Source organism: Phlebotomus argentipes, unplaced genomic scaffold, assembly GCF_947086385.1.
Source record: "Phlebotomus argentipes unplaced genomic scaffold, Phlebotomus argentipes genome assembly contig_2, whole genome shotgun sequence".
NCBI lineage: Eukaryota > Metazoa > Arthropoda > Insecta > Diptera > Psychodidae > Phlebotomus > Phlebotomus argentipes.
Window position 1 is genome coordinate 7,742,020 of NW_026776162.1, and position 24,233 is coordinate 7,766,252.

General features: G+C 46.4%; 2 protein-coding genes across 2 annotated transcripts; both read right to left on the reverse strand.

Annotated features, from left to right (window-relative positions):
- Positions 1-162: 162 nt before the first annotated feature.
- On the reverse strand, positions 163-13,056 carry LOC132265289 (ubiquitin carboxyl-terminal hydrolase puf). Its single transcript, XM_059765874.1, has 12 exons — positions 12,871-13,056; positions 12,347-12,443; positions 10,772-12,276; positions 4,535-10,127; positions 4,154-4,465; positions 3,815-4,085; positions 2,896-3,750; positions 2,640-2,830; positions 2,217-2,569; positions 1,252-2,129; positions 776-989; positions 163-652 (listed from the first exon to the last, which is right to left on the reverse strand). Exons 1-12 carry the CDS (start codon positions 12,911-12,913, stop codon positions 165-167), a joined length of 10,800 nt encoding a protein of 3,599 aa, XP_059621857.1. The 5' UTR covers positions 12,914-13,056; the 3' UTR covers positions 163-164.
- A 555-nt stretch (positions 13,057-13,611) lies between these two features.
- On the reverse strand, positions 13,612-22,505 carry LOC132265332 (V-type proton ATPase 16 kDa proteolipid subunit c). Its single transcript, XM_059765930.1, has 3 exons — positions 22,122-22,505; positions 16,404-16,593; positions 13,612-16,327 (listed from the first exon to the last, which is right to left on the reverse strand). Exons 1-3 carry the CDS (start codon positions 22,198-22,200, stop codon positions 16,123-16,125), a joined length of 474 nt encoding a protein of 157 aa, XP_059621913.1. The 5' UTR covers positions 22,201-22,505; the 3' UTR covers positions 13,612-16,122.
- Between the last annotated feature and the right edge of the window lie 1,728 nt (positions 22,506-24,233).

The window sequence follows — 24,233 nt, forward strand, 5'->3', positions numbered from 1 at the left end:
TTATTATTATTAAATCCTATACATGAAAATTTCATTGAGCCTCCCACATCACTAAAAAAGACACATTTTCCTTCTCAAAGTCAAAAACAAAGTCATTTGAACCTTTTTCATGTTTTTCTTCTCTTGAAATTCTAATTTAAAAATATTACTTGCTTTTTTTTGATTCACTCTTTCTTACTCTTCTCACTCACTTCCGTGTCATCCTTCTTTGTGCTCTCCTCACCCTTTCCCTCTCCCTCCAGAGCCTTTGCACTTCCACCCTCTGAACTGACTTCACTCACTTCCGGCAGACACTTGAGCGCCAAGTCAATATTCTCGTCGATCTTCTTAATGTACCTTTGGCGCTCCTTGCGCTCCGTGGAGCCACTCTGGCTAGTCTGCGGACTCTCCGTCTCCACCGTGCTGCCGGATTTGTCTGGCGACTCCGCCGCGGGCTGCTCCTTGTCCCCGGACACATCCACCATCTCCACCGCCTCACCCGATGACGTCGACGACGACGGTTCCGCCGGAGACTTCTGCACACTCGCCGCTTCTGCACTCTCAGGCTGCTGACTCTCTTTGACGCTCGTCTGCGTCACTTCCTCACTCGAACTCACAACCGCCGCATCCGCTTCATTCTCACTGATTTTACGCCGCTTCGGTGGTGATTCATCTGCAAAATCAACAAACAACAAATCATCCTTGAACGTGCTCTCAAAACATCCAATTTGTGTACATTTTTCTCTGAGAATTGCGTTTTCCCAGCTGTTTCGTGTGAATACAAAAGAATTCTCACCTTCATGCACAACAATGTCATCCTTGAATCGCAACTTCACCTCCAAGAGCGCCGAGCGCAGTTGCTTCTGTATCCACTGTGGCAAATCACTGGTGCTCTCCACAATCACCCTGATTGTCATGATGTCCCCGCACAGATCATACACATTATCCTTGCTCAGGATGATCACACCAATTGAGTCCAGCAATCGTGGGATTGTTAATCGTGATGTTATCTAGAAATATCAAACAATTAGTTATTAAATCTTCAATTGGAAGAATTATTTCTACATTTCAATGAAGAATTTGCGTGTTTAAGCATTATTTCACGCATTGAAATAGATTTTGGTGGCTTAAAACAGCACAAATTCTCAGTTCGACTGAGTTACACTGATCAATTCTGGCAAAACGTCAGATTGTGTAGAGATAATGTCTGATAAATGATTAATATGATCAGAATATCATGTCATTTGATAAGGAAAAGAGTCTTCCACACACCTTTGGATAGTAGATCTCCATGAAGCTGAGAATGATGGGATCATTGAGGGAGATCCTCTCATCGCGCAAGATCATGTCAATGTACTCCGTGAGGAATGGATTGTTCGTGAGCAACTCCACATACTTATTCGTCTGCTTGTTGTTGTACACACCAACCCAGAATTTGGGGAAGAAGTTGAAGTGCAGCGCCGTGCCTTCAGTGCCCGCCAGACAGCTCAGATTCACAATTGACTCATTCATCTGGTTCGTGTTCACCGCCATGCGGAACATCACGTCCAGAAAGTCATGGTATGGCTTGTAGAAGGCCTCGAGGGCCGCATCGAACTCCTTATCTGTGCCCTTCTGCACCAATTGCGTCTGCGGCACACTCATCTGCACCATTGGCCGCGGCGGACGTGGAGCACTCTTTGATATGGATTGCCAACTGCTCTTCGTCGAGCCGCGCCGCGGAAAGTAGTAGCCGAGCTGACTCAACGGATGCGTGGAGTTCTGCGACGCCGTGTGGCAGTGCGTGAGCAACGGCACGAGAATATTTATCACCTCAACAGTGGAGTTCTTCACCAACTCCTTCAGCACCTCCATGGCGAGATTTCTCATCTCTGGCGGATTGAAGGTGTTAAGTAGTGTGGCAAGACGTCTCACGCCCTCCTGCAATCCCTTCAGCACACCCGGTTGCAGTCTCTTCTTCGGATCATTGCGATTCGTCAACCTCAGCGTGCTCACCAGCAACACCAACTCAGCCAGGAGTTCCTGCAGATCACCTGACACATGACAAGCCGTAGCCTCGTGATACATGGAATGGAGAGTGTGCAGCGCCTCGAAGGCCATCGCAATGCCACCGTGAAGCACAACAAATAGGCGATCCTCATCGTTGTCCACTGAAAATTGGGTCAGTTTAAGTTAGAATTTCTGCTCAAATCGCAAAGAAGCATCACTGGAAGGACATCCACCCAGAGGAGGCTCACCTAAAATGCGCAGGGCAGCTATCAAAGTGCCCCACGACACCCTCGCGTCCAATCCTGTGAGATATGCCGTGAGTGTTGTGCGCCTGAAGTTGCTAATCTCCCTCTGGTCACTCTCACTGGCGTCCGGATGGCGCTGAGCGAAGAGAGTCATCAGCCTGAACAGCTCCTCCACAGCCATCGCATATTGCGTGGGATGCGGTGTGATGTTCTTGAATGCCCACTGGAGATTCTGATGCGCCGCCAACTGACGCGTGAGAGTGCGACTTTGCTGACAAAACATCCTCAGCAATCCATAATAGGCCGGCAACATGGCTCGATTGTAGGCAACAATCTCCGACTCATCGTGATCAGCACTGAAATGGATGAAAAAAAGTCTCAGCGTCAGATTGAATTCCATTGAAAACAAACTTAATTTGCACATACAGAATGTAGTTGAAAGCAATATTTCTCGTTATTTCTGGACAATTGACGACAATTTGTGCATTTTCCGGACACTCTGTTGTCGCATGATGCCAGAAAGCGAGAAGTGCTTGCTTATTGTGATGTGCAGGAACTCCAGGTTCAGAGAGTCGCGGATGAAAGAGATCCCACAAGGCTCTAATGTGAGATCCAAGCTGAGAAAAGAGAAGTAAATAAATCAGTGAAGAAATGCAAAAATCAAAGTGATCTTCTGTCTTACCATTAGCTTTTCAGTCTTGGACACCATCAAGTAGGTCATCAGCGTGAAATAGGCCGTTAATTTGGCCGTTCCATGTGACCCAATCTCTGTGTAATTGCGCGCCTGTCGCAACAGACGCAGCAGCAAATTGAGAATGTTGTGAGCAATGAGTTGCGCCTCTCCGGAGAACTCCTTCTGCTGCCCATGGAGCATCAGCTTGTGATGCGAACTCACGCGATAGTTCGCCCTGAAGGATTGCGATGGCACCAAGCAGACCAGCAAATAAGCAGCCGCATTGCGAACGCGTGAATTGTTGTGCGCCAGCAAAAAAGGTTCCACCCACTGTTCAGCCGATTGCAGAATCCAACTGTGAGCAATCTTGTTCCGTGGCGCCTGAACTGCCAACCAATCGAGGGCAGATTGCGGACAATACTCTGCTGCGTCCCACACGCGTTGCAGCACCAATTGCGAGAAGCACGGCATTCCCGACGGACCCACTGAGTTCTCCGTGAGCAGCGTGAGGAGCTTGAAGAACGGCCCACACAGTTCCGTGTGCTTCGTGACGGCCGTGAAGAGCATGGAAATGATCTGATTCGCCAGGCGATCATCGAAGCGACACAGAGCATGGATAAGATGACGTGTCTGATGTGGATTGATGTTATCCTTGATCTGCTGATAGAGGAAAGGGAAACCCTTTCCACCCGCTATGGCATGATAATCACGCGGTGCGAGATGCAATCGCAAATCTGGACCGCGAGATCTCTCAACAAGTGACGCCACAAGAGCTATCATCTTGTCCAGACTTGCCGGACGGGTTTTATCAACAGACAGTGTCTCATCGGACGAATTGTCGTCATTATCAGACCCAGTATCGATCTGTAGAGTGAAGAAGAAAGTGTGAAATCAAAGAATATCACTGATTAACAGTACAAAAACTTACACAATCCTGCGTCTTGTGACCCAAATAGAAGTCTGCCACATTCCGAATGATGTTGATTCGCAACAAAAAGAGCGCCTCCTCTTCACCCATGCGAGAGAAATCGTACAACAGACCAAAGAACTCAGAGAGATTCCTCATGTGAGCCTTTGCACTGCTCTCCATCAGCATTATCAGTGACTTTATGAATCTCGTCACACACGACGCATTGCCAATCTCCTCCTTGCCCTCATCATTTGTCTCAATTTTTAAGTACAGCAAAGAATGGGACATTCTGTTGAACAGAGAGAAATGTGCGATTAGTGAGAGTTTGTATGCATTGCGTGAGGTGTAAAATTCTACCTGAGTCGTTGTATGACGTGAATTACCAATCGTTGAAACATTTGACGCACCATTTGATTAGGACACTGTATGAGCACCTGGACAGGCCACCATGGCACCTGTGACATGTGCGTGAGGAACCATTCGCACGCCTCGGGATTGGCATTGAACTGCTTCGTGAGGAGTTCAACCCAGAGCACCATTGTTGGCTTCTCCTTAGCATGTATAAATGTCTCAATGAAAAATGAAACCGACAGTTGAGCTGCGATGCACGTGATGTCGCCCTGCATTAGCAACGTTTGTGGAATATGTCCACAAATTTGCCACATGAAGCTGCAAAGGAAAAAGGATGATTGAGATTTAGTAACGATATTACAATAGAGCTTAAAATTATTAGCACACCTGAAGTAGGTGTGCTCAAAGATGTTGCGGTCCTGCAGGAAGTGCTTGTTGTCCTGCCATATCCAGTCTTCCAGCTCTTTACTGAGCAGTGACCGCCTTCCAGATGCCGATGCCTTGCTCGTGGACGCGATTGAAGATGCTACTAAATTCCCCTTAGCTTCTATATCACAATTGGTTCTATTTAAATTAGGTTTTATCAGTAAATCACTACTCGGGTCAGTCTCATTAGCACTCGCACTCGCACCCTCTGATGACTCCTTGCTCAGTGACCTCGGTATAGCCTCTAGCATTGACGCCCCCATATTGCTGCTATTGTTATTCCTGCTGCTGGTATTGTTATTATTGTTGCTGCCACTCAAGCTCGATTCATTGGCACAACTCGGACCACTCTCTGAACTGCCCATGGCGTCCTTCTCATCCCTATCCGTGCGCCTCTCGTAGAACAGCATGTACGCCGAGTTGGTCTTCTCAAAGCTGAAATCCAAATACTTCTCCGTCACCGAATCGTATGTTTTGCTCGTCATTTCACCGCCAAAACACTCAGCGGCAATTTGCGATGGATCGAAGATCTTCACTTCGGCATCATTGAAGAGGAACCATCTGTCGCCAAGTCCACTCGTGGAGCGTTCTTTGATGAAACTGTAGTAATGACCACCGTCGGCAGTTCCCGTGTGCACCGTCACACCCACAAGATCATACTCAAAGTGATCTATAAATTCATCCTCATCCTCGTCCATCTCCTGTGAGCTCTTCTCACTCGCCTCGACTGTCTCCGCTGAGCTCTCAGTGCTCGAACTGGGCGAGCAATCCTTCTTCATCTTCTCCGACGCCTCAGGCGATTCTGTGTTGTTGGACGATCGTGAACTGGATCGACGCAGCTGCATCTTCTTCTTCTCCTCCTGATAGTACTGCGGCATGAGAGACTTCTCCGAATATCCAGACATGTCCAGGCGCATCGGGAAGGAGAAGTGCGTGTTGACCTTCTCCTTCAGCATCGTCACCATGTTGAAAGTGTATCGCATGGTGTTGAAGCAGAGAATTTGTGGCAACTTCTTGAAACACGCCCTCTTCTCCGCCCTCACCTTCTTCCCACACTGCGAGCATGTGTACATATTGTCACCCTCCAGTGTGTCCTTCACTGTCACCTCATCCAGAGACTCATGCAGATTCCTCATGTCCGCCACTTGACAGCGCACCGTGTAGAATTCCTCCAGTGTGCGACTCACATGGCCACAATCCAGTGACACAACATTATTGCTCAGCACGCCACAGAACAGATTCTTGATCAGACTCTTCAAATCCGGCGTCATCTCCTCCAACTTCGACACGAGATCAATGAAGAACTCCGCCATGTCCTTCTGCTCACCCGTGTTCAGCGGCTGATGATCCATCTGATACACGCGACAGAAAGATCGCGGATTGTACGACTTCCTCTCCGACTCCATCAAGTACGCAAACATTCGCTGCAACTCATGCAATGTGTTGGCATGCTTCAGCGCATTCTGCGGCGGCACACTGAGCACCGCCTCGCGCGCCTGTGGCATCATGTAGAGATGCTGAATGCACGACGCCATGTAGCACGTGGCGCCGAGGTTCGTGAGTCCCACATAGCCACACTCCGATCGTCCATCCTCGCGCGGCCAGTAGTCCCAGGGATAGGACGAGTGTGGCCCCGATTTGTGCTGCTCCATCAGCTTCCCGTGCAGCAGAGCGTAGTTCTTGCTTGAGTTCTTGCACATCTCCACCAGCAGATCGTACGCCTGAGCCCGTGCAGACTGGGATTTACACTTGGGCTTCTGCCTATTGTCCGCCGATGGCAGATCAAAGAGACACTCAAAGATCCTCTCAATGAACTCCTGACCGTCGGCACTTTGCTTGAACGGCGGATCGAACTTAATCAGACTGGCCAGTAGATTAATCAATCCCACAAGTCCATCATCCTGATGTCCGTGTCTCACCTCGAGAAACTCCCGATCCAGAATACTCTTTGACACTTGTCTGCAGAGATTCTCAATGTCAATCGCCGATGTGTGTGGCGTGTCCAAACCCTCCTTCATCATCTCCGTCGTCATTGTGTCCACAAGTCTGCACAGCAGCCAGAAGTAGTCTCGACACGCGGGTCCATACGGCTCCTTGCCCTCATCCGTCGCCAGGCTGACATTCTGATTCTGACAAATCATCTTCTCCGCAATCGGCAAGAAGTTGATCAACTTGGAGAGCAATGGCGCCGTGATCTCATAGAATGTCTTCGCATTGCCCAAGCACACTCTGTACAATCCAGCGCAAGCCTCTCGACGCACCGCCGGCTCCGGATCGTTGAGTATCAATCGCTGCAGCCACGTGCAGTTGTCCGGATCGGACCACAGCTGCTCGCGCGCCTGTGGCGACGAGTGCACGAAGCACACCAGGAGATTCATGGTGAAGTGAATCACCTGCGCTCTTCCCCAGATTCCCGTCTTGAAGTGATGCGGATTCAGCGGTAAGGACGAGTCATTGAGAATGGACGAGAGCCGCTTCAGTGTCGGCCGGACAGACATCAGCGGCAGCATGTGCTCATTGAGTTTGGGAATCGTGAGCGGTGTGTCATCTGGCTTCATCTCCTCCATGCCCAGCAAGCAGAGGATTCTCAGTAAACTCGCCAGGCAATCATGTCGCCACTCATTGAAGTCATCGCCACAACTCTCGTCCGGCTGCAGCACACCAGACATCAGGATGTCATACAACTTCCTCAGCCCGCCACACTTCACAAAAATCGTGCTCCACGAGATTGTTATCTCCGACGTGATAATCTTCTTCACCTTGTTCGGATCCAGCGGCGGTTGATTCTCCGTGTCAGCCGACGAACTGTTCTCCGTCTCACCAATTTCCATCTGCTTCGACTCTGACTCATCAACTTCTGCATTCTCCACACAATTGCTGGCATTATCACCACCTCCCGATCCCTGCTCTTCCAGCTCCATCGGAGTGTTGCACAGCGTCACATCTGTCTCACCTTTCTCACCACCACTTGCCTTCCTGTTCGCCACAACCTTTACACTCAGCTTGGACATGATCTTCTGCGGATTCGACGCCTTGATGGCCTGCGCCTTCACTGGCGCCTTCTCTGCCAACTTTCCCGCCGTGAATTTCGTCTTGCACAGACTCTCAACAATGTGCAGTGAATACATGAACTTCTGCAGATTTCTCGGATCCAGCAGATCCTCCACATTCATCATTGACGGCTTCTCCGGCACCTCAGTCTCCATCTCTTCATCCGTCTTCGCAGCCTTCTGGTGCATGATGTTCTTGAAGTTCTCCAGAAGCGTGGGACTTGTGGGCAGCATTGCCAGGATGTCCCACACTCTGCGCGACAGCAACTGAGCCTTCGTGTGCGGCTGACGATTTCCACCCTTTCCCAGTGTCTTCATGTCACCCAAAGTCTGCATCAGCTTGAACAATTGCTCAAAATACTTCGGTTGCAGCAGCAAAACCGTCGGCAGACATTCCTTCGGCGGCGGCGGTTGCAGGGATGGATGATCGCCGGGATCACGACGTCGGCCACTGCTGCGACCGCCCAGAGACACATACACCATCTGATTGTCCTTGAATCCCACATCAGCCAAGCTCCGCTCATCGTATTCCGCCGTAATCTCTTGTCCCTGCGTGATAATCCTCAGCGGACCTTCGCTCAGCAACAGCCCCAGAACGGGAGCCGTGGCGCCGGATGTCTTTACGCCACTCTGGATGGATTCCCACCACTTTGCCACCTCTGCCTTCAGATCAGCCACCAAATCCGTCGAATGGAGATGCAAGACAGATTTATCCGGCACTCCAGCTGGCTGCAGGATGATCCTAATTGGTGGCCCCGGACCCTCACTCCTCAGAGCACTGTGGGCCGCAATGCCCTTACCCTCGAGCGCCCAGCGCCGCAGATGATAAGCATAGCGCCGACGGAAGGTCTCCAAGTGCGTGTTGAGCAACATCAGCGCCCGCTGAACACACATCAGAGCGTGCTCTTGCCTCTCCACATTGTTCAAATCCTCCGCCGCTTGCGTCAGATGATTCATGCACTGCGCCACAAACTCCTTCTCCAGCTTCAGCTGCTGTCCCATGTAATACGAGTTGATGTACTGAATCGCCGCCAGCGACACATCCGTGTTATTCGCCCGCAGAGCAATCTTCCACAGATGACTCATGCCCACAATGTCCAGCGACATGTCACTCCCTGTGTCATAATGCGCCGCCAGGCGTGCCAAGCTGCAGAGTTGCTGAAACAGTCCCAGAGCGACCATTGAGATGCCTTCGGGACGCAATTCTGGCAACTTCCGAATATACAAGTGTTGCAGCGTGTCAATGCCCAGCGCGTGCTGATCTCCACTGCCCTTCGCTTGCGTCTGCAGCCATGCAAACAGACAGTCTGAGCACTCCGTGTCATTCGCCAGCCACGCCCACAACGCATCCACTTGCTCGAGGCTCAGCCTGAACGGCTCCGGTGATCCCATTGAGCTGAACACCGACGTCAGGAACTGCAGACGCACCTGCACCTGCGTCAAGTGCGAATACATCAGTCCACCGCTCTGATTGAGTATCTGTCCCTGATTCTGTGTCTTCGTGGACACGGCGTAATACTTGAGATTGTTGAAGAAGTGATGCATCATCTTGTGCTGCCTCTCCGCCCACATCGTCACCTGATGCGTGTCCGTGGCGCGGAATTGCTGGAAGGAGGCAAACATCTTCGGCAGCAGGCGCAGACACACAATGACACTCTTATTGTTGGCCAGACTCATCAGGCATCCCTCCACGAACTTCATCCGAATGAATTTGTCGGTATTGAAGCACAGCAGCGTGCCCAGAGCCTTCTCCGCCTCCAAGGCTAGAGATTCGCCCAATTGACCAATCTTGTCGTCCTGCAGCAAATCCCAGAGCAGCGTGTTGCCCGGCTGGCACACGTCGATGACCTTGTACGGCGCCTGGGTGGCAGTGGATGAACTCGAGGAGTTTGCGCTCTCCTGACTCGCCTTCTCGCCACCACTCTTGGCCGCCTTCTCGCTCTTCCCCAGCACACTGGCAATCGTGCGACTGCGGGGAAGCGTGAAGGCCGTCAGGCAGTGTCCGCGCGACGCCAACTGCTCCAACTCTTCCTCGCACGGCGAATCCTCATCGTCAAAGTCAGCCATGTTCTTCTCCGACTTGTTGCTCATCGGCGACGAGTAGCTCCCGTCATTCTCCGCTCCGCTCAGCAAATCCATCAGCTGCCCTTCCGAAATCGCCCCAATGAAGGAGCCGTCCGAGTGCAGGTGGCTCAGCACGGCGGACGGCAAGTGTGTCTCGCTGCAGTCACTGTCATTGCCCACCACGGCGCCATCGCTGTGCGACTCGCCATCCGACATCTCGGCAATCTGTTGCATCTGCTTCTTCGACAGCACTCGCATCTTCCGCCGCTTCCGCAATCGCTTGCGCATCACCGAGAAGTTCTCCGAGCCATCGAGACCATCATCGCTGCTCGAGCCGTCCGGCAGGATGGAGATGCGCTGCCCCATGATCGTCAGCGTGGGTGGAATGCCCTTGTCACACTCCACATCGTCAGCCACATCCGCCTCCACCTTCGTGCTCTCTGCGGGACGAAAAGCAATCAACACTGCGCGCTCTTATCAGAGATCTCAAATTAATTGCAGATGAACTTAAATATGATACTCGCAGGAAGATTGTTTACACAACTACATCGTAAAATAAGATTCTCTCGTTTGATTAATGGCTGATAAACTGCCATGGAAAATTTATGACAAGTGTTGCAATATTATCGCTCGTAATATTGAAAGATTTCTCTACATTTTGTAACTTTCTCAAAGACATAAAACAATACAAATTAACCATTTTTCAACAATATCAAGTTACAAACTGACATTTTCTCTCTAGACTTTACTTGATTACTGCAAAACTAACCTTAAAAGGTGGATTTAGTTTCCAATTGCAAGTGATTTCTAAGAATGCGTCAATACTTTGTTTTTATCTGTGCTTTTTGCACATGAAAGAAACACACAAGATACTGAGGAATAAAAAATTTCTGACTGTGTAAAGAGTAATAAGGTCAGTTTGAGAGATTTTATCACTTATTCATCTCATTGAAAGATGCTTTTATTGCCAATTTCTTATGCATCAAAAATGTAAATTTTGCACTATCTTTAGATCTACAAATCTCAATCAAGTTTTCTAATACAAATCAAAGTATCATTGATAAAAAACAGTCATTTCACTCACCATCTGTCGTTTCGCCGCAGCAATTCTTGTGTCTGGCCTGTTTGCAAGGCGGCGCGCCGGAATCCGAGCCCTCAACCTCAATTGGACTCTTCCTGCCCTCCGAGCTGTCCTCCTCCTGCTGCTCCTCCTCACTGTTGCTGCCCTCAATGCTCACGCTGTTCTCCGAACTGGACGCCACCGCGGCCACATTGCGCATCAGGGCACTTCCGGTGGCGCCACTCGAGCCCGCCACGCTGCTGCCGCCAAAGAAACTGTCTACACTGGATTGGCGACAACTCTCGCGCGACCAGATGAGCTTCGTGAGCGCCGACGCGATGTAAATGCTCTGCTCCGTGTGCTCCTTGGGATCGAGACGACAGAGCAACTGGTAGAGATGCAGCGCAGGACGCGCCGCGAGGTTCTTCACGAGGGACGGCAGGATGTCATAGATGGGCTTCGAGCAGTGCTTCAGCTGCGCCGCCTGCCAGATCAGGCTGATGTGCTCCTCGGTGATTTGATTCTCCACAGCCAGAAAGTTGAGCACAATGTGAGACTGCTTGATGACCTCGACGTGGAGATTCGGGCCGAAGAGGTGCGACACGATCTGGTTGTCCGTGAGCCAGTCGCCCAGCTTCTGGCCCACCACCTCCACCTCCGCCACCGTGTCGGACGTGCAGATGTCGTTGAAGAGATTGATGTGGGCATTGATCTGCGCCATGCCCGACAGCCGCATCGTGAGCGTCGTGGACGTGAAATACTTGAACGCCAGCGTCAGGCCCTCCATGTCGAACGTAATCTGCGAGTCCAGCGGATCCTTCACCGCCGCCCACATGAACTCCGCCATGGACTTGGTGGCCGGCGAGCGCAGATCCTGGTCGTTGAGCTTGCACATGTACTGCAGCACCTTCACGCGCAGCGGCACGAACAGCTGCGCCGTGCTGCGATAGTTGAGCCACAGCTTCACGTTGCTGATGGTGGCCGTGATGGCGTGCGCCGTGGACACGGGCAGATTGGGCTGCTCGAAGCAGTGCGCCATGGCGGCGAAGCCGCCGCAATTGCAGAACACAGAGACATTGCGGAGCAAAAAGGCGGGAATCTCGTTGTCGTGCAAGTCGCAGAAGATACTGAGACTGTTGGCGTCCTGGGCGGAGATGTCGTCCAGGCGCGAGTGAACGCCGTGCTTGTAAGCCACATAGAGTGGGAAGTTGAGCAGGAACGCTTTGGAGATCACAATCAGCACTCTCTCCAGCTCTGGCAGACTCCACGTGGAGCTGAGATCCTTGGACTTGCTCCCGGTCGCCACTGGGGGTGCTGGGGACGCTGGCTTGACCTCCTGTGCGTCCCCCTTGGCCTCCTTCGCCTCCCCTCCGCCGCCAGACTCATCGGCATTGTTATTGTTCGTCTGACTCTCCTCGAGGATCGCCTTGATGTTCTTCAGCTGCGATATCGTCAGGCATATGATGGACTGGACAATCAGATTGAAGCGCTCGAAGTTCTTCACATCCCTGTAACAGCACATGCACTGCCTGGAGAGCGGGAAAGACAGAGAGAGACATCATCAGTGTCAGCTGCGGAAGACGCACAGCGAAAACTCACCTTTGCGGCCACGTCTGGATGTACGCAAATGCAATGTCCACCTCATTCTTCTGCAGATGCTGATGCTTGAGTTCGTTGTTGCTGATCCGAGTCTCATCTGCGGATGGAACAAAGGCCATGACAAAATCTTTCTAATGGGAATCCCTCCCAAACCAAACTCGTGTTTGACAGATGAACAAAGAAAAAAATTTTCCATCCCAAATACCAAGTTTACGCACAAGGAAAGCAATCTCTGGACACTTGTCCATGTGCAGGAGAATCATTTCTAGCTATTTAGTGCTGTTTTCACGCAAAAGTGACAAGATTTTAGGGAATATTGACAAAATATGGCCATCGAGAGCTAGTCGAACATCCCACCCTTTTCCTGCTCTCTCAGACTCCCATGTGCGCTGGAAATGGCATTAAATCCTTCCTCCAGCCACCCTTCTTGCACCATGACCAGAAACATCCCACAATTTCCCGTGAATTGGTCGGGAACACGCCCGGAAAAGGCTGTCCGGAGGGCATTTGCAGCGGAAACTTACGGGTGGTGAGGAGATGAAGGAAATCCGCACACACGTCGCACATTATCACTCACGGTCGCTTTCTGACACCATTGGTGGCTGAAAGTGACTCAATTGGGGCACCTCACACGATAGAAACGCTAAAATCATCCAATTTATAACTACAAAACCACAAATTTACTTCTCAACTTGATCGCGAAATGTCATTTGCCAAAACGATGAAAACTCGACGGCACACCGCAGCGCTCCCATGCGACACCCACGCGAAACTCGCGTGAATTCGAGGAAAAATCCGAGTCGATGAACTTCGAAGAGGGAAATTTTGAATTGCCCAGGTTTGTGTCTTAGGTAACGGAACTTGGTTGCATCCGAAAGATGGTTTACGTTTCGGCTGATTCCTAAATTGCAAGGATTCCTATGAAACATGAATGAAACATCTTAATTAAATGATCTAAATTGATCAATACTTTGGATAAAAGGTCGTCATTGGAAACCACAGAGGAAGCGTCAAAATTAGACATGTTTTGAGCGGATTAAATAAAAAATCCTCATGTTATTCAGATGGAGCTGAGGTCACTGAAGAGTTTGTAGATTTTCAGTCCACAACACAGAGGCGCTGCAATCTCTTCAAAGGGGATTTTTTTTTTTGAATAGGAACCTAAAACCAACAGAATTTTGATACTTTTCCTTCTCAATCGGATTCTCAACTCTTTTTCTCTTGATTGAAATAAAATGAATTGGGATTATTGAAACACAATAAAATTATTTGAAATCATTTTATTGTTTAATTAAACTTGAACACTGAATTTTCTCATTTTTATATACTTGATGATTTTAAATAAGTTTTCTGTTGCTGCTGTCTATGGATTAAACAGATAAATAAGTTGTTGGAATGTACAAATTTATTCTTTTTTTTTAACTTCATTTCTCAGTGATATTCTTCGACCCCTGACAATCTTTGTCTCGTTTTTTTTTTTAATGACGATAAATGTAATCAATTATTTTTGTATAGTATTTTTTATGCTTTTATAGTCTTATCTCATCTACTTTCTCTTCTATTTATATGCTCTATAACTTCCCTTTTTCTCACTCGCTTGCATCTCAAACCATCGCAAAAACTCAAAAGTTTGCACTCAATCGACATCCTTTCTTTGTTTTTTTTCCTTTTATACAGTTAAAAATATTCCTATTGAGGGTAGTATTTTTTACTTCTTTGTTCTCTTTCTCACTTCAAACTCAATGAGCGACAGCAAAATTCCTCAATATTTTTCTCTTTCATGATTTTTAAGAAATGTTTCCGGATAAATTTGTGTTTTATAGTCACTTTTAGTACATATTTTTCATCTTTTTTTTTATACACAGAAAGCTAATAATGATATAACTTCATTTTTGTATGATTTTTTCATCTTAATTAATTCTTCGGTACACAATTGATATTTATTTATTTACACCATTCACGATGTTTCTTCTCAAACTTTTTCTTCAATTCATTCGTTTTTTGTTGTTGTTGTTGTTGTGTGATTGATTGATTGAAAGTTTAATGCGCAAGGAAACAAGAATTAACCGAAATTTGAAGGGGTTTTTTTTCTCTTTCAATGTCTTAGAACAAAACATTTCAGAGGGAGAAAAAATAGTGAGAAAATTATTCGTTTCTATGATGAAAGGGGTTTTTTTTGTCTCTTTCTTTCCAGTTACAAGAACAAGATTATAAAGAATCAGAAATCCTAACAGCTGCATTTGATTGACAAAGCAAAATATTACATGTCTTCTGTGGGATCAAAATGTATTTGAAAATTATAAAAATGGAGCCTAAACAAGATGTTGATCTGAAAATTTCAATATTCTTCACTATTTCTTTTTTTCCATCATCATATTCACTAAAAACTGTACATATACATTTTGAATTAAGTTAATTCGTATCTTATTATATCTAAAAATATTTTATTTAATAACTATATAGGTTTCATCTTCAAAGAAAACGAAAAAATAGAAATTAACAAAGAAATTCAATTTATTCCTTCTCTTCTTCTCACACTTCCTAAGAATTTTCATCATCTTCTTCTTCTTCATTTTTACCTCGATCTCAAACACTTTTTCTCTCTTTTTATGCAAAAAGAAAAATCCTCCGAACGAATTGTCTCTAGAAATTGTGCTGAAAGACTCTTTCTCCCGAGGAACCGGGACGAATGGTTGGAACTTAGCGGCTAAAAGGGTGGAGGGATGGTAGCGCCCGGGCTGATGGGATCCTGATGGCAGAATGGACATGACAAAAGGGAAATTGCACCACAATCGCGCGCGCGCGCGCGCGCCGTCAGAGTCTCGAGCGCATCCCTCGTGGATCCAGCGCGCAGCGCCCCAAAGAGCCCGTCTCCGCGTCCAGCATCACGACACATCGACCGGCTCTCTAACACGTGGGCGGACCCGCTGGCACCAGACCCGAGTCAGAGGCTCTGACGGCACGACAGAAAGCCCTCTCCTTCTCTTTCTCTCTCTCTACCTCCACAGGACTGCAGTTTAGTGAATGTGAAAGTCTCCTTCTCGATAGCAAGAGGAGGAGGTGTTTTTCGACTGATCTCTCATCATCATCATCATCGTCGTTAAGTGGCCTGCCATCCTTATTTACGTAATACGAAAGCATAAACAGAACTAAAAAATGTGTGTGTGGGCAAAAAAAAACACCAAAAATGAGGGACACAGAAAAGAAAGTAATTAAATTTACATAGTAGGGAATCTCACCCTCCTCAAACGAGGAGGAGATCTTCACCATATTTTTTTTTCTCTCTATATATTCTCACTTCATTTTCACCTTAATACAACAAGAGAATTCCTTTCAGGATGCGCGACAAAGAAAAATTGTTCTACTCTTCATTTTATATACTCCTCCATTCATAACTTAAATTATATATTACTCAACTTGGGTTTCTTTTCTGCTTGTTTTTTTCTTTTCTTTCTCCTCCTTTTCCACCATTTCCTTCTTCACTAACTGTTAAAACGTGGGTGTGTTTCTGTTTTTCCTCTTTCTTTTCTCTCTTTCTCTCTTCTCTATCCTGTCAATGAAGGTGATATTATGTTTTTCTCAAAAAAGAAACTAAACAAATTTTTCTCGCTCTGTTTTCAAACTTCATTCAAAATGGATGTTTTAATTAATCTTTTCATTTGGTGTAATGTGTTTGTGTGTGTTTCTCTTCTTCTTCTCTTCCTCTCCACCTCGACTTCTCTCTGCTCTTTTTTTTGTGTGAAAATAGAAAGGGGGGGAGCTATTCGGTTGGTCGTTTACTTGGTGTACAGATAGATGGCCACAATGAGACCGTAGAGACCCAAGACTTCGGCGAAAATGAGGATCAGAATCATACCGACGAAGAGACGAGGTTGCTGGGCAGTTCCACGGACACCAGCATCACCCACAATACCGATCGCAAAGCCGGCCGCCAAGCCGGAGAAGCCCACAGCCAAGCCAGCGCCCAGATGGATGAAGCCCCTGCGGAATGAGGAAAGAACACATGGCATTAGATCCTCTCTGATCAACTCAATGCACGCCAATGTGAGACACTCACTTATACAGACTGTATTTGCTGGGTTCTTCCAGAGCACCGGCAATAAGTACAGCCACGACCAGACCGTAGATGGCAATGATACCAGCCATGACCACGGGAATGATGGACTTCATGATCAACTCCGGTCGCATCACCGACATGGCAGCGATACCTGTTCCTGACTTTGCCGTTCCATAGGCAGCTCCCAGCGCTGCAAGGACACAAAACAACACACAATCATTAGCTTTCTTCTCTCTCTCTCTGCTTTTGAAGTTACACCAAAGTATAAAAAAAAATCTCAGATTCAGGCTCTTTCTGGATCTCATCTTCACAATTCCATAGATATACACACATCGTAAAGAAAAGAACGTAAAATGATATACTTTTATGGTCTCAATTACAATTATAATCATAAGTCTAATGATGGGAAGAGAGCAAAAAAAAACCAACTCACTTTCTCACACGTTCTTGGCATGATTCTTTCTTTTCTGTACCCCAAAGAAAATCCCATTTTCTGTCCAGACAACATTGTTTGCATTCAATGCCACGTGGAAGAGATGTGCTAATTTTTGCACTGAACTCTGCAAAATGTCACTACGAAGGTGGAAAATTCCCACCCAACGTCACACACATTCACACTAACACTCAATCAAATTTATATGGTCGAAATCATCATAAATTAAAAGAGAATATTTGCATGGAAAAACAACCCCTGAACAAAAAGAAGCGGACAAACTGATAAGAACACCCTTCCTCTCTCTCTCTCTCTGCTTTTAATGAGGGACGTATGGCTGATAACGCATCTCTTTGTACGTGAAAATTTATTGGAACCATCAGCCAATCAGTCATTTAGAGATTGAAGTGTTATAATTTTTATTTTTGTCACTCAAGTACCCAATACTCATGCCAATTAGTCAACTGACGTGACCATCTCATTGTAAATTTCCCCACAAACACAGACAGCGAGACCATTTTATAAATGCTCCGCAAAACACTCAAGGAAATACGCGGATAGCCTGAAAAAAATTGTGTGACTGCGAAACACATCGAACAAATTCGTCAAACACAACAAGTAAATCTAATCAGTGAACCTTCATCGTGTTTTTTTCCTCCTTCTTCTCTCTCTCTCTCGTCTTATTACTTCTTCCATTTAAAGTCCTATTTATTTATTACTCGTGCTCTTTTGTTGCACACAATTATACTGATAAATTCCCAACAAGTCTCTCTCTCTCTTCTTTTCAATTCTATCAAGCCATAGAGTGAGAGTGGTGAGAACAAGAGATTCTTTCGGACACTTCCTGTAATTGAAAACTGACCAAATGCCATTAATCGCGCGCGCCAGAGAAAGAGAGAGAGGAAGACAGAGAGAAAAGAGAAAATGAGAGTGAGATGAAAGAAATTTCCCCACAAATTGCACTCTCTTAACATACATTTTTCTCTCTCTCTGCTCAAGAATTTCTTCTAACTAAATTTAGCATGAAAATAAGAAGTGGGGGAACAATGAAAATAGTATGAAAACTGTATGAGATCCACATGGGGGCGATTCTCGCTAACATTCCAGCTCATCGAGAGCCTAAAAGGGGATTCCCATTGACGTCTCAATCGATTTGTCTTCATCGTTGTTTTCTCATTCATTTTCCTCACAAGAGTGACTGAGTTTTAAAGGGTGGTTTTGATAGACTTCACCTGAAGAATTTCAACGTCCCACATTTTGCAAATTCTCTCTCTCTCTCCCACACACACACTCTCTGACTCTCACCAAAAATCTCTGAATAGATGCGCAAAAGACACAAATCAGGAGCATTTTATGGAATTTACACGACACAATAATATTCACCAACTTTTTGGCTAGAAAATGTCACACATTTTTCCTCTTTCTCTCTCTCTGAGAAAAGACCCTTTTCTCTCTCTCTCTCTCTCTCCCACGAGAGAGCAAAAGATACGCCCGGAATATATTAAATGAAACCATATGGAAACACACAAACAATTTTTCCCAAATGACCTTTTTCGCACTTCATGTGGAAATTGGCGAACAAGTAATTTTACTAAAAAATTCTGCTTAGCAAAGTGTGTGTTTTTCTTTCGTAATAGTCGTAATAGAGCAAGAAAGAATCAGAAAATAATACAAAACTGTGATTTGATTAATTTGCCAGGCTTGTAAATTAAAGTCATTTGATAGTTTATAATTCAAATCATAACAAATAAATTTTGCGCGCCTCCATCAGAGTTTTGTGTCACTGGGAGGAAAAGATAAAATGATGGGTCACGAGGTCGCCACACGCGCGCGCTCACTCACAATTCACTCCAGCTTCTTCTCTCTTTCTCTCTCTCTCTGTCTGCCTTTCGATCCCATTCTTTTCTTTCCATAAATCATGACGCGTTCGTCAATTTACAAATCATACATTTAATTAACTGTCTCATCAGCACACCAATTTGGATAAAATGAATTGTCAAAGAATCATTCTAGTTATAGTTACAAGCCGACATTTTTCCTCAAACGTCTTTTCTTGTGTACATTTTCACCCATTACGAAATCACCTCCCGATAATATCGCCATCAATCTAATCTCTGTGACCGTTTGGCGTTGGATTTTGAGCTTCTGCACAAGGCATAGAAAAGAAAGAAGAGACAGAAAATTAAATCAGTGAACAGTGATAAGGAAAAAAAAATGTGGTAGCGCAAAAGGGAACACAAATCTTGTGTCTCAATCGGAGCGTGACACTCCTCAACAGAACGCGCCCGTGAAGGAACAGAAAAAAAACCGTATCCAGAAAGTGCGATTTGAAATCAACAAATTGATAAGACACTCAAAATCTTTATCAAACTCTTCACACGGCAAAGAGTGTGCGATTAGAGAAAGTGAGAATGTTCTCCACATTTTATACTTCTCACTTCACTATTTCTAGTATTTCTCCCCGCATTTCATCTTTAATTCATAAATTCAATTATTATAAAACATCTTTCATCACAAACAGCAACAAGTTGTCCTTTTCGCTCAAACACGAGACAACATTCCAATACAACAAACGGAGAAAACAGAGGTTTTGTTCAACATCATTTACAAAAGTAAATTGTGACGAAAATCAATTCAAATTTGGGACAAATTAAACTTTATGCTGATCAGGTTAGAAATCTTGGAAAAATCTCAATAACTTCCAAAGTGTTTTACTGTAAAATTTCACGCTTTTGATAAAATTAAAAAAAAAATCAACTATCATTTGCTAATTTTGGATGATTTAAAATCAGTTTTAAAACGTGCTCAATTGAATGTCGGAACGTTGAAAAATTTCCCCCGCCTGAAAAACTTCCTCGAAATCCAACCTTGATGAATTAAACTTTTCAGCAAGCAGGTGAAAAATGGAGCTAACAAATTTGTCAATGAACACAGTTTTCATTGAGATTCTCTCTCTTTCACTCGCTTGTGTGTAAAGTTAGATGATTGTGGAAAAGGCTACACATTTTGCATGCAAATTCTTTTCAATAATAATATTATTTCCAACAATTAATTGCCTTTCCATGCACACGTTATAATATTGAGAGTGGAAAATGGCTATTTGAGGGCCACTCACAAAACCTGTCTCATTCACACACACACACTCTCTCTCCTTCTTTCTCTCGTAGTCATGAAAAATATCATTTTATGCTGCATGTCCATGGTTTATGCTTATTAATCGCATCACTGTCAGTCTGTCGCGCGTCCCTCTTCGCTTCTCTCCTCCTCAATCCATTCAGCGATTGTGCGATCGAGCACTATGTCTCCTCTAGGCCTCACTATCAACTCGACAAGACACAATATTTGATGTCATTTAGATAGCATGGGGAAAATGTGTTTTTCCACACACTACACTCACATCAACATATTATATTAGGTGAAAAACTCTCCGACATTTTGTCTCATTGTGAAGGTAGATTATTGTGTAATTACAAGTAGATATCAGGCCTTTTTTCCAACTCACACACAGAACAACCTTCAGTTCGCGAGCGCACGTACATATGTGTGAATTAATTCCACACAAATTCCCATTTAAAACGGTTAAAACGTCACCTGACATCAAAAATCCACTGACACCACGTGACCACAGGTGTTTTATAACATCCCTCTCTCTCTGTCTCTCCATTCCATAACCATCTTCTCCACATCTGAATGGGAAATTGTCTGGGAAGAATTATTACCGTCGAGAGACGGCATTTTATCGTCTCTCTATTACAATGCACAGCAGCACAACACAAATTGCCAAGCCAGAAAGGCAACAATTAAAAGCTGCTCAATTCAGCAAATAATCAATGAAGTAAAAAAAAAAACCACATTTTTCTCCATTTGTGTGTTTGCAGGAAAAGAAGAAAAGAATTATTATATTTTGTGGAGAAGATTTCTGAACTTTGAGATTGATCATCTTTATCAGAGAGTGAGAGAGATGAAGAGAGAAGAGCAAACATACAAGGGTTGTCACAAGACTTGCGTGGAAAATTTCCTTGAAATCATATGGAGAGTAAAAAGTTGGTGAAAAGTTGTAGAATTGATTGAATAGACAAGGAAAAATCACAGGAAAAATCCACACACAAACAACACACGCACGCATTGCAGGGGAGTTGAGAATCACATGAATTTGCGGATGTGGAGGCCTTTAGTATCATCTTAAGTGCTGCCTCACGACAATTTTTCCAGGAGTCACATGATTCTCTCTCGCACTCCAACACTATCAAGGAATTCAATCTGCCCGCCGCCGACTGAGCAACAACACCTTGGCTGAGTGTGTCACCTGACAATCATCATCTTCCTGGGCGTTCACACAGCTCAGGTGACTTGTCGTCGCACTCCCAGGCGCGCTCCTGCAGGAGCAGCGCGCCCGATCAGGTGCTCTGGCGACGACACAACACCTTGAAGAGATACAATAACATTGCCTGTGTGAGTGATGAATGTGACAAATTCCATATCAGAGATTATCTCGAAAGTACTGGAAGGCATGTGACCTCCTTCTGAGCACCGCGATCATCCAGAGGTGCAAAGGTGCTCCTCTCCTGTCGCCCCGCCGAGCCAAAAAAAACCCACCATCCTGAGACGACGATGGAGAAAATGTGGTGGCAAAAATCGATACAGTCATGAATGTGTCATGAGACGGTGGATTTCCACATGCCCAGAATCCCTGCATCCCCCGCCCACAGATCCGGGAGTGATCAGAGGGAGTTTTCCGCGAATTCTCAGCACACACACGTCCGCCGCTGAGGCCCCACGGGGGGCGGCCGGCCATGGAAAAATTTCAGTCCCGTGACTCACTCTCACTTCAGACACACGATTTCTATGAGTGCAAGAGTGACGGGCTGATGAGCCGAACTGCTTGTGGGAAGAGTATCGCCTCAATTTCACGGAATTTCTCTCACACGCATGCATTCTCTCTCACTCTCTCTCTGGCGCTCTGCCTCTCTTACGCTCTCGCCAGCCCCCTTTTCCACCCTCGCCCTTGCGCGCTCCCTCGCCTGCTGCCCAGGGAGCGCCCCAGAAGCAGCGCCAAGGGCACACGGGCGGGAGGAAGAGCGTCGCCAGGAGATAAAAAGTGCATTCAACTGACTTCTCGCACGAGAGGAGCTCCCCTCTCTGTCTCTGGCGCTGAGCACACAGGCAGTCCTTGGCCCACAAAATCGATAGCGGCCACGATGAGAGAGAGAGAGCTCCACTTTTTCCCATCTCGCGCGCCCCCAGCACCAGTCCGGAGAGCGCACGCCACGGGGCGTATTCCTTACCGCTGAAGATGATAGCAGCCGCGGCGCCCATAACTCCGAAAAATGGTCCATAGACGGGTGATTCCTCTGGCAGCGCCATTTTCTATGTGTGTGCTGTTTTTTTTTCTTCTCTTGTTGCTCTTCTCAAAGAATTTCCTTTGCTCGCTGGCACGAACGCTGGTGTGACTGGGCGAGAGAGAGTATTTACAGGCTGGTCGGAGGAACAAGCTGGCCTTCTAGTTGATCTCCTCAAGATGGATCCTGGCGAACCGAACTCGCTTCACACACTCACTTCACTAAACTAAATTGATTCCACTGTCAAATATGGCCTACACCACCGATTCACTCTCTCAGAAGAAAGATGTCTGACTGTGCAGAGAACTTGAACGAGATGGTCATATGACAGAAAGCACAGGGCCGCACCAGGCGATCGATCGCCCCCAACACACTTAAACCTCCTCCAGATTCCCAAATCCACCCAATCTCTCCCAAGTGTGCTAGGGAAATAGTTTCATATACGCGAAAGAAAGGTAAATGTATTAAATTTCTCGTGATTTTTCCACACCAGCGGTCTTCAATCTCAATTTTCACGCCCTGGAGCAGAGTCACCCTAATTACTGCCCTGCGCCAGACGCTGTCACATGACCATACAAAACAGGCGCTGATTGGGCGAAACGGGACGTTTCCAGCATTATCAGCCAATCACATGAGCTCTTCTATCGCGAGCGCATGACGTGCCAAATGTCAATTTTCGCACACAACTACGCGAGTCAAAACCACGAAATTTACCCCAAATTCGCTTCTTCAGCAAATAAAGCGATACGAGTGGCGAGAAAAAACCACTTTTGGCTTATGAAAGCGCTTGATAAGTGGATTTGTATTTTAGAAAATGTCCTGCACTTTTGCAAATCTGCAGTAAATGACACTTCCGCTGTGAAGTTGGTTGCGAGAATGTGCATTTGAAGGGTTTCGTCGAACATTTTTACGGTGCCCCTGTGAGTGGGCAAATGGAACGATGTGATGGATTTCTGGAATTTCCCGCTCTTTCCCTCTTCCATGCCTTCATAAAATATCATTTTTCTTCTTATTTCTTGTTTGCTGATATTACAATTACGTAAATCCCAAGACACTCGGCTTGGAAATGACTGATAATCCACAATTCAGCAATGGAAATTATGTGAAAAAAGTGACGAAAGTTAACTGAATGTATCTTTCCGCAAATCTATTTTATCTATTTATGTACCCAATTTTCGCATTACGTAAAATTGGAGGCATGATATCGCGCGTCGCTACCTTGAAATACAAATACGATGAGCGCCAATGAGAATAATTTCTTGGGTAAATCTTCAAAAACGATTCTCACCGATTCTCTCTGTCTGTATGGACGAGGTGAGGAGGCGCGGAATGCGGAGGCTGCAATTAAACCCCATGATTCTCACATCTTATCGCAGAGATGCAAGATTCCCCAGGTATCAGCCCAGAGATAACGATGATCCACATGCTTTGTAGGCGCGTTGCGCAACACCAAAGCCGTCAAATTATGAGCACTAAAAGAGCATTTTTATTATTTCTTTTATATTAACAGACAGAATGCAAAATTCCCTCGCTTTAGAATTTCTCCAGAACCTTGACCAGCAGATCGTTCATCTTCACGAGAAGCAGCCGAGGGTCTTCGGACAGTCCAGCACCGACCATGGCATTGGCGAAGAGTTGCTCCGCGAGCAGCGTGGCCAGCTCACCACGCTCTTCACAATGGCGTGTTTGGGATTGATCTCCAGCTGCAGCTGCTGCAGCGCGAAGCGATCTGCGATTCTCATCGGAATACTCGCGACAGTCGGGCTTCAAGTGCAGCACAATCTTCGTGCCGACAGCCACACCTTCGGCCTCTTGGATGTCATATGTGCCGGAGCTGTCGGAGCTCCAGCACAGTCCCACAGAATCCGCTCGTGAGGATCTGGTGAAGACCTCCACCTTGCCCGCCACCATGAAGGCAGAATAAAAGCCCACTCCGAACTGGTCAATGATATTCGATGAGTTCTCAGCATTCTGGCCCTTCTCTCTGATCTCCTCGAGGAATCTCTTCGATCCCGAGCGCACGATGGTGCCCAGATTGGCCACCAGCTCTCCTCCTTT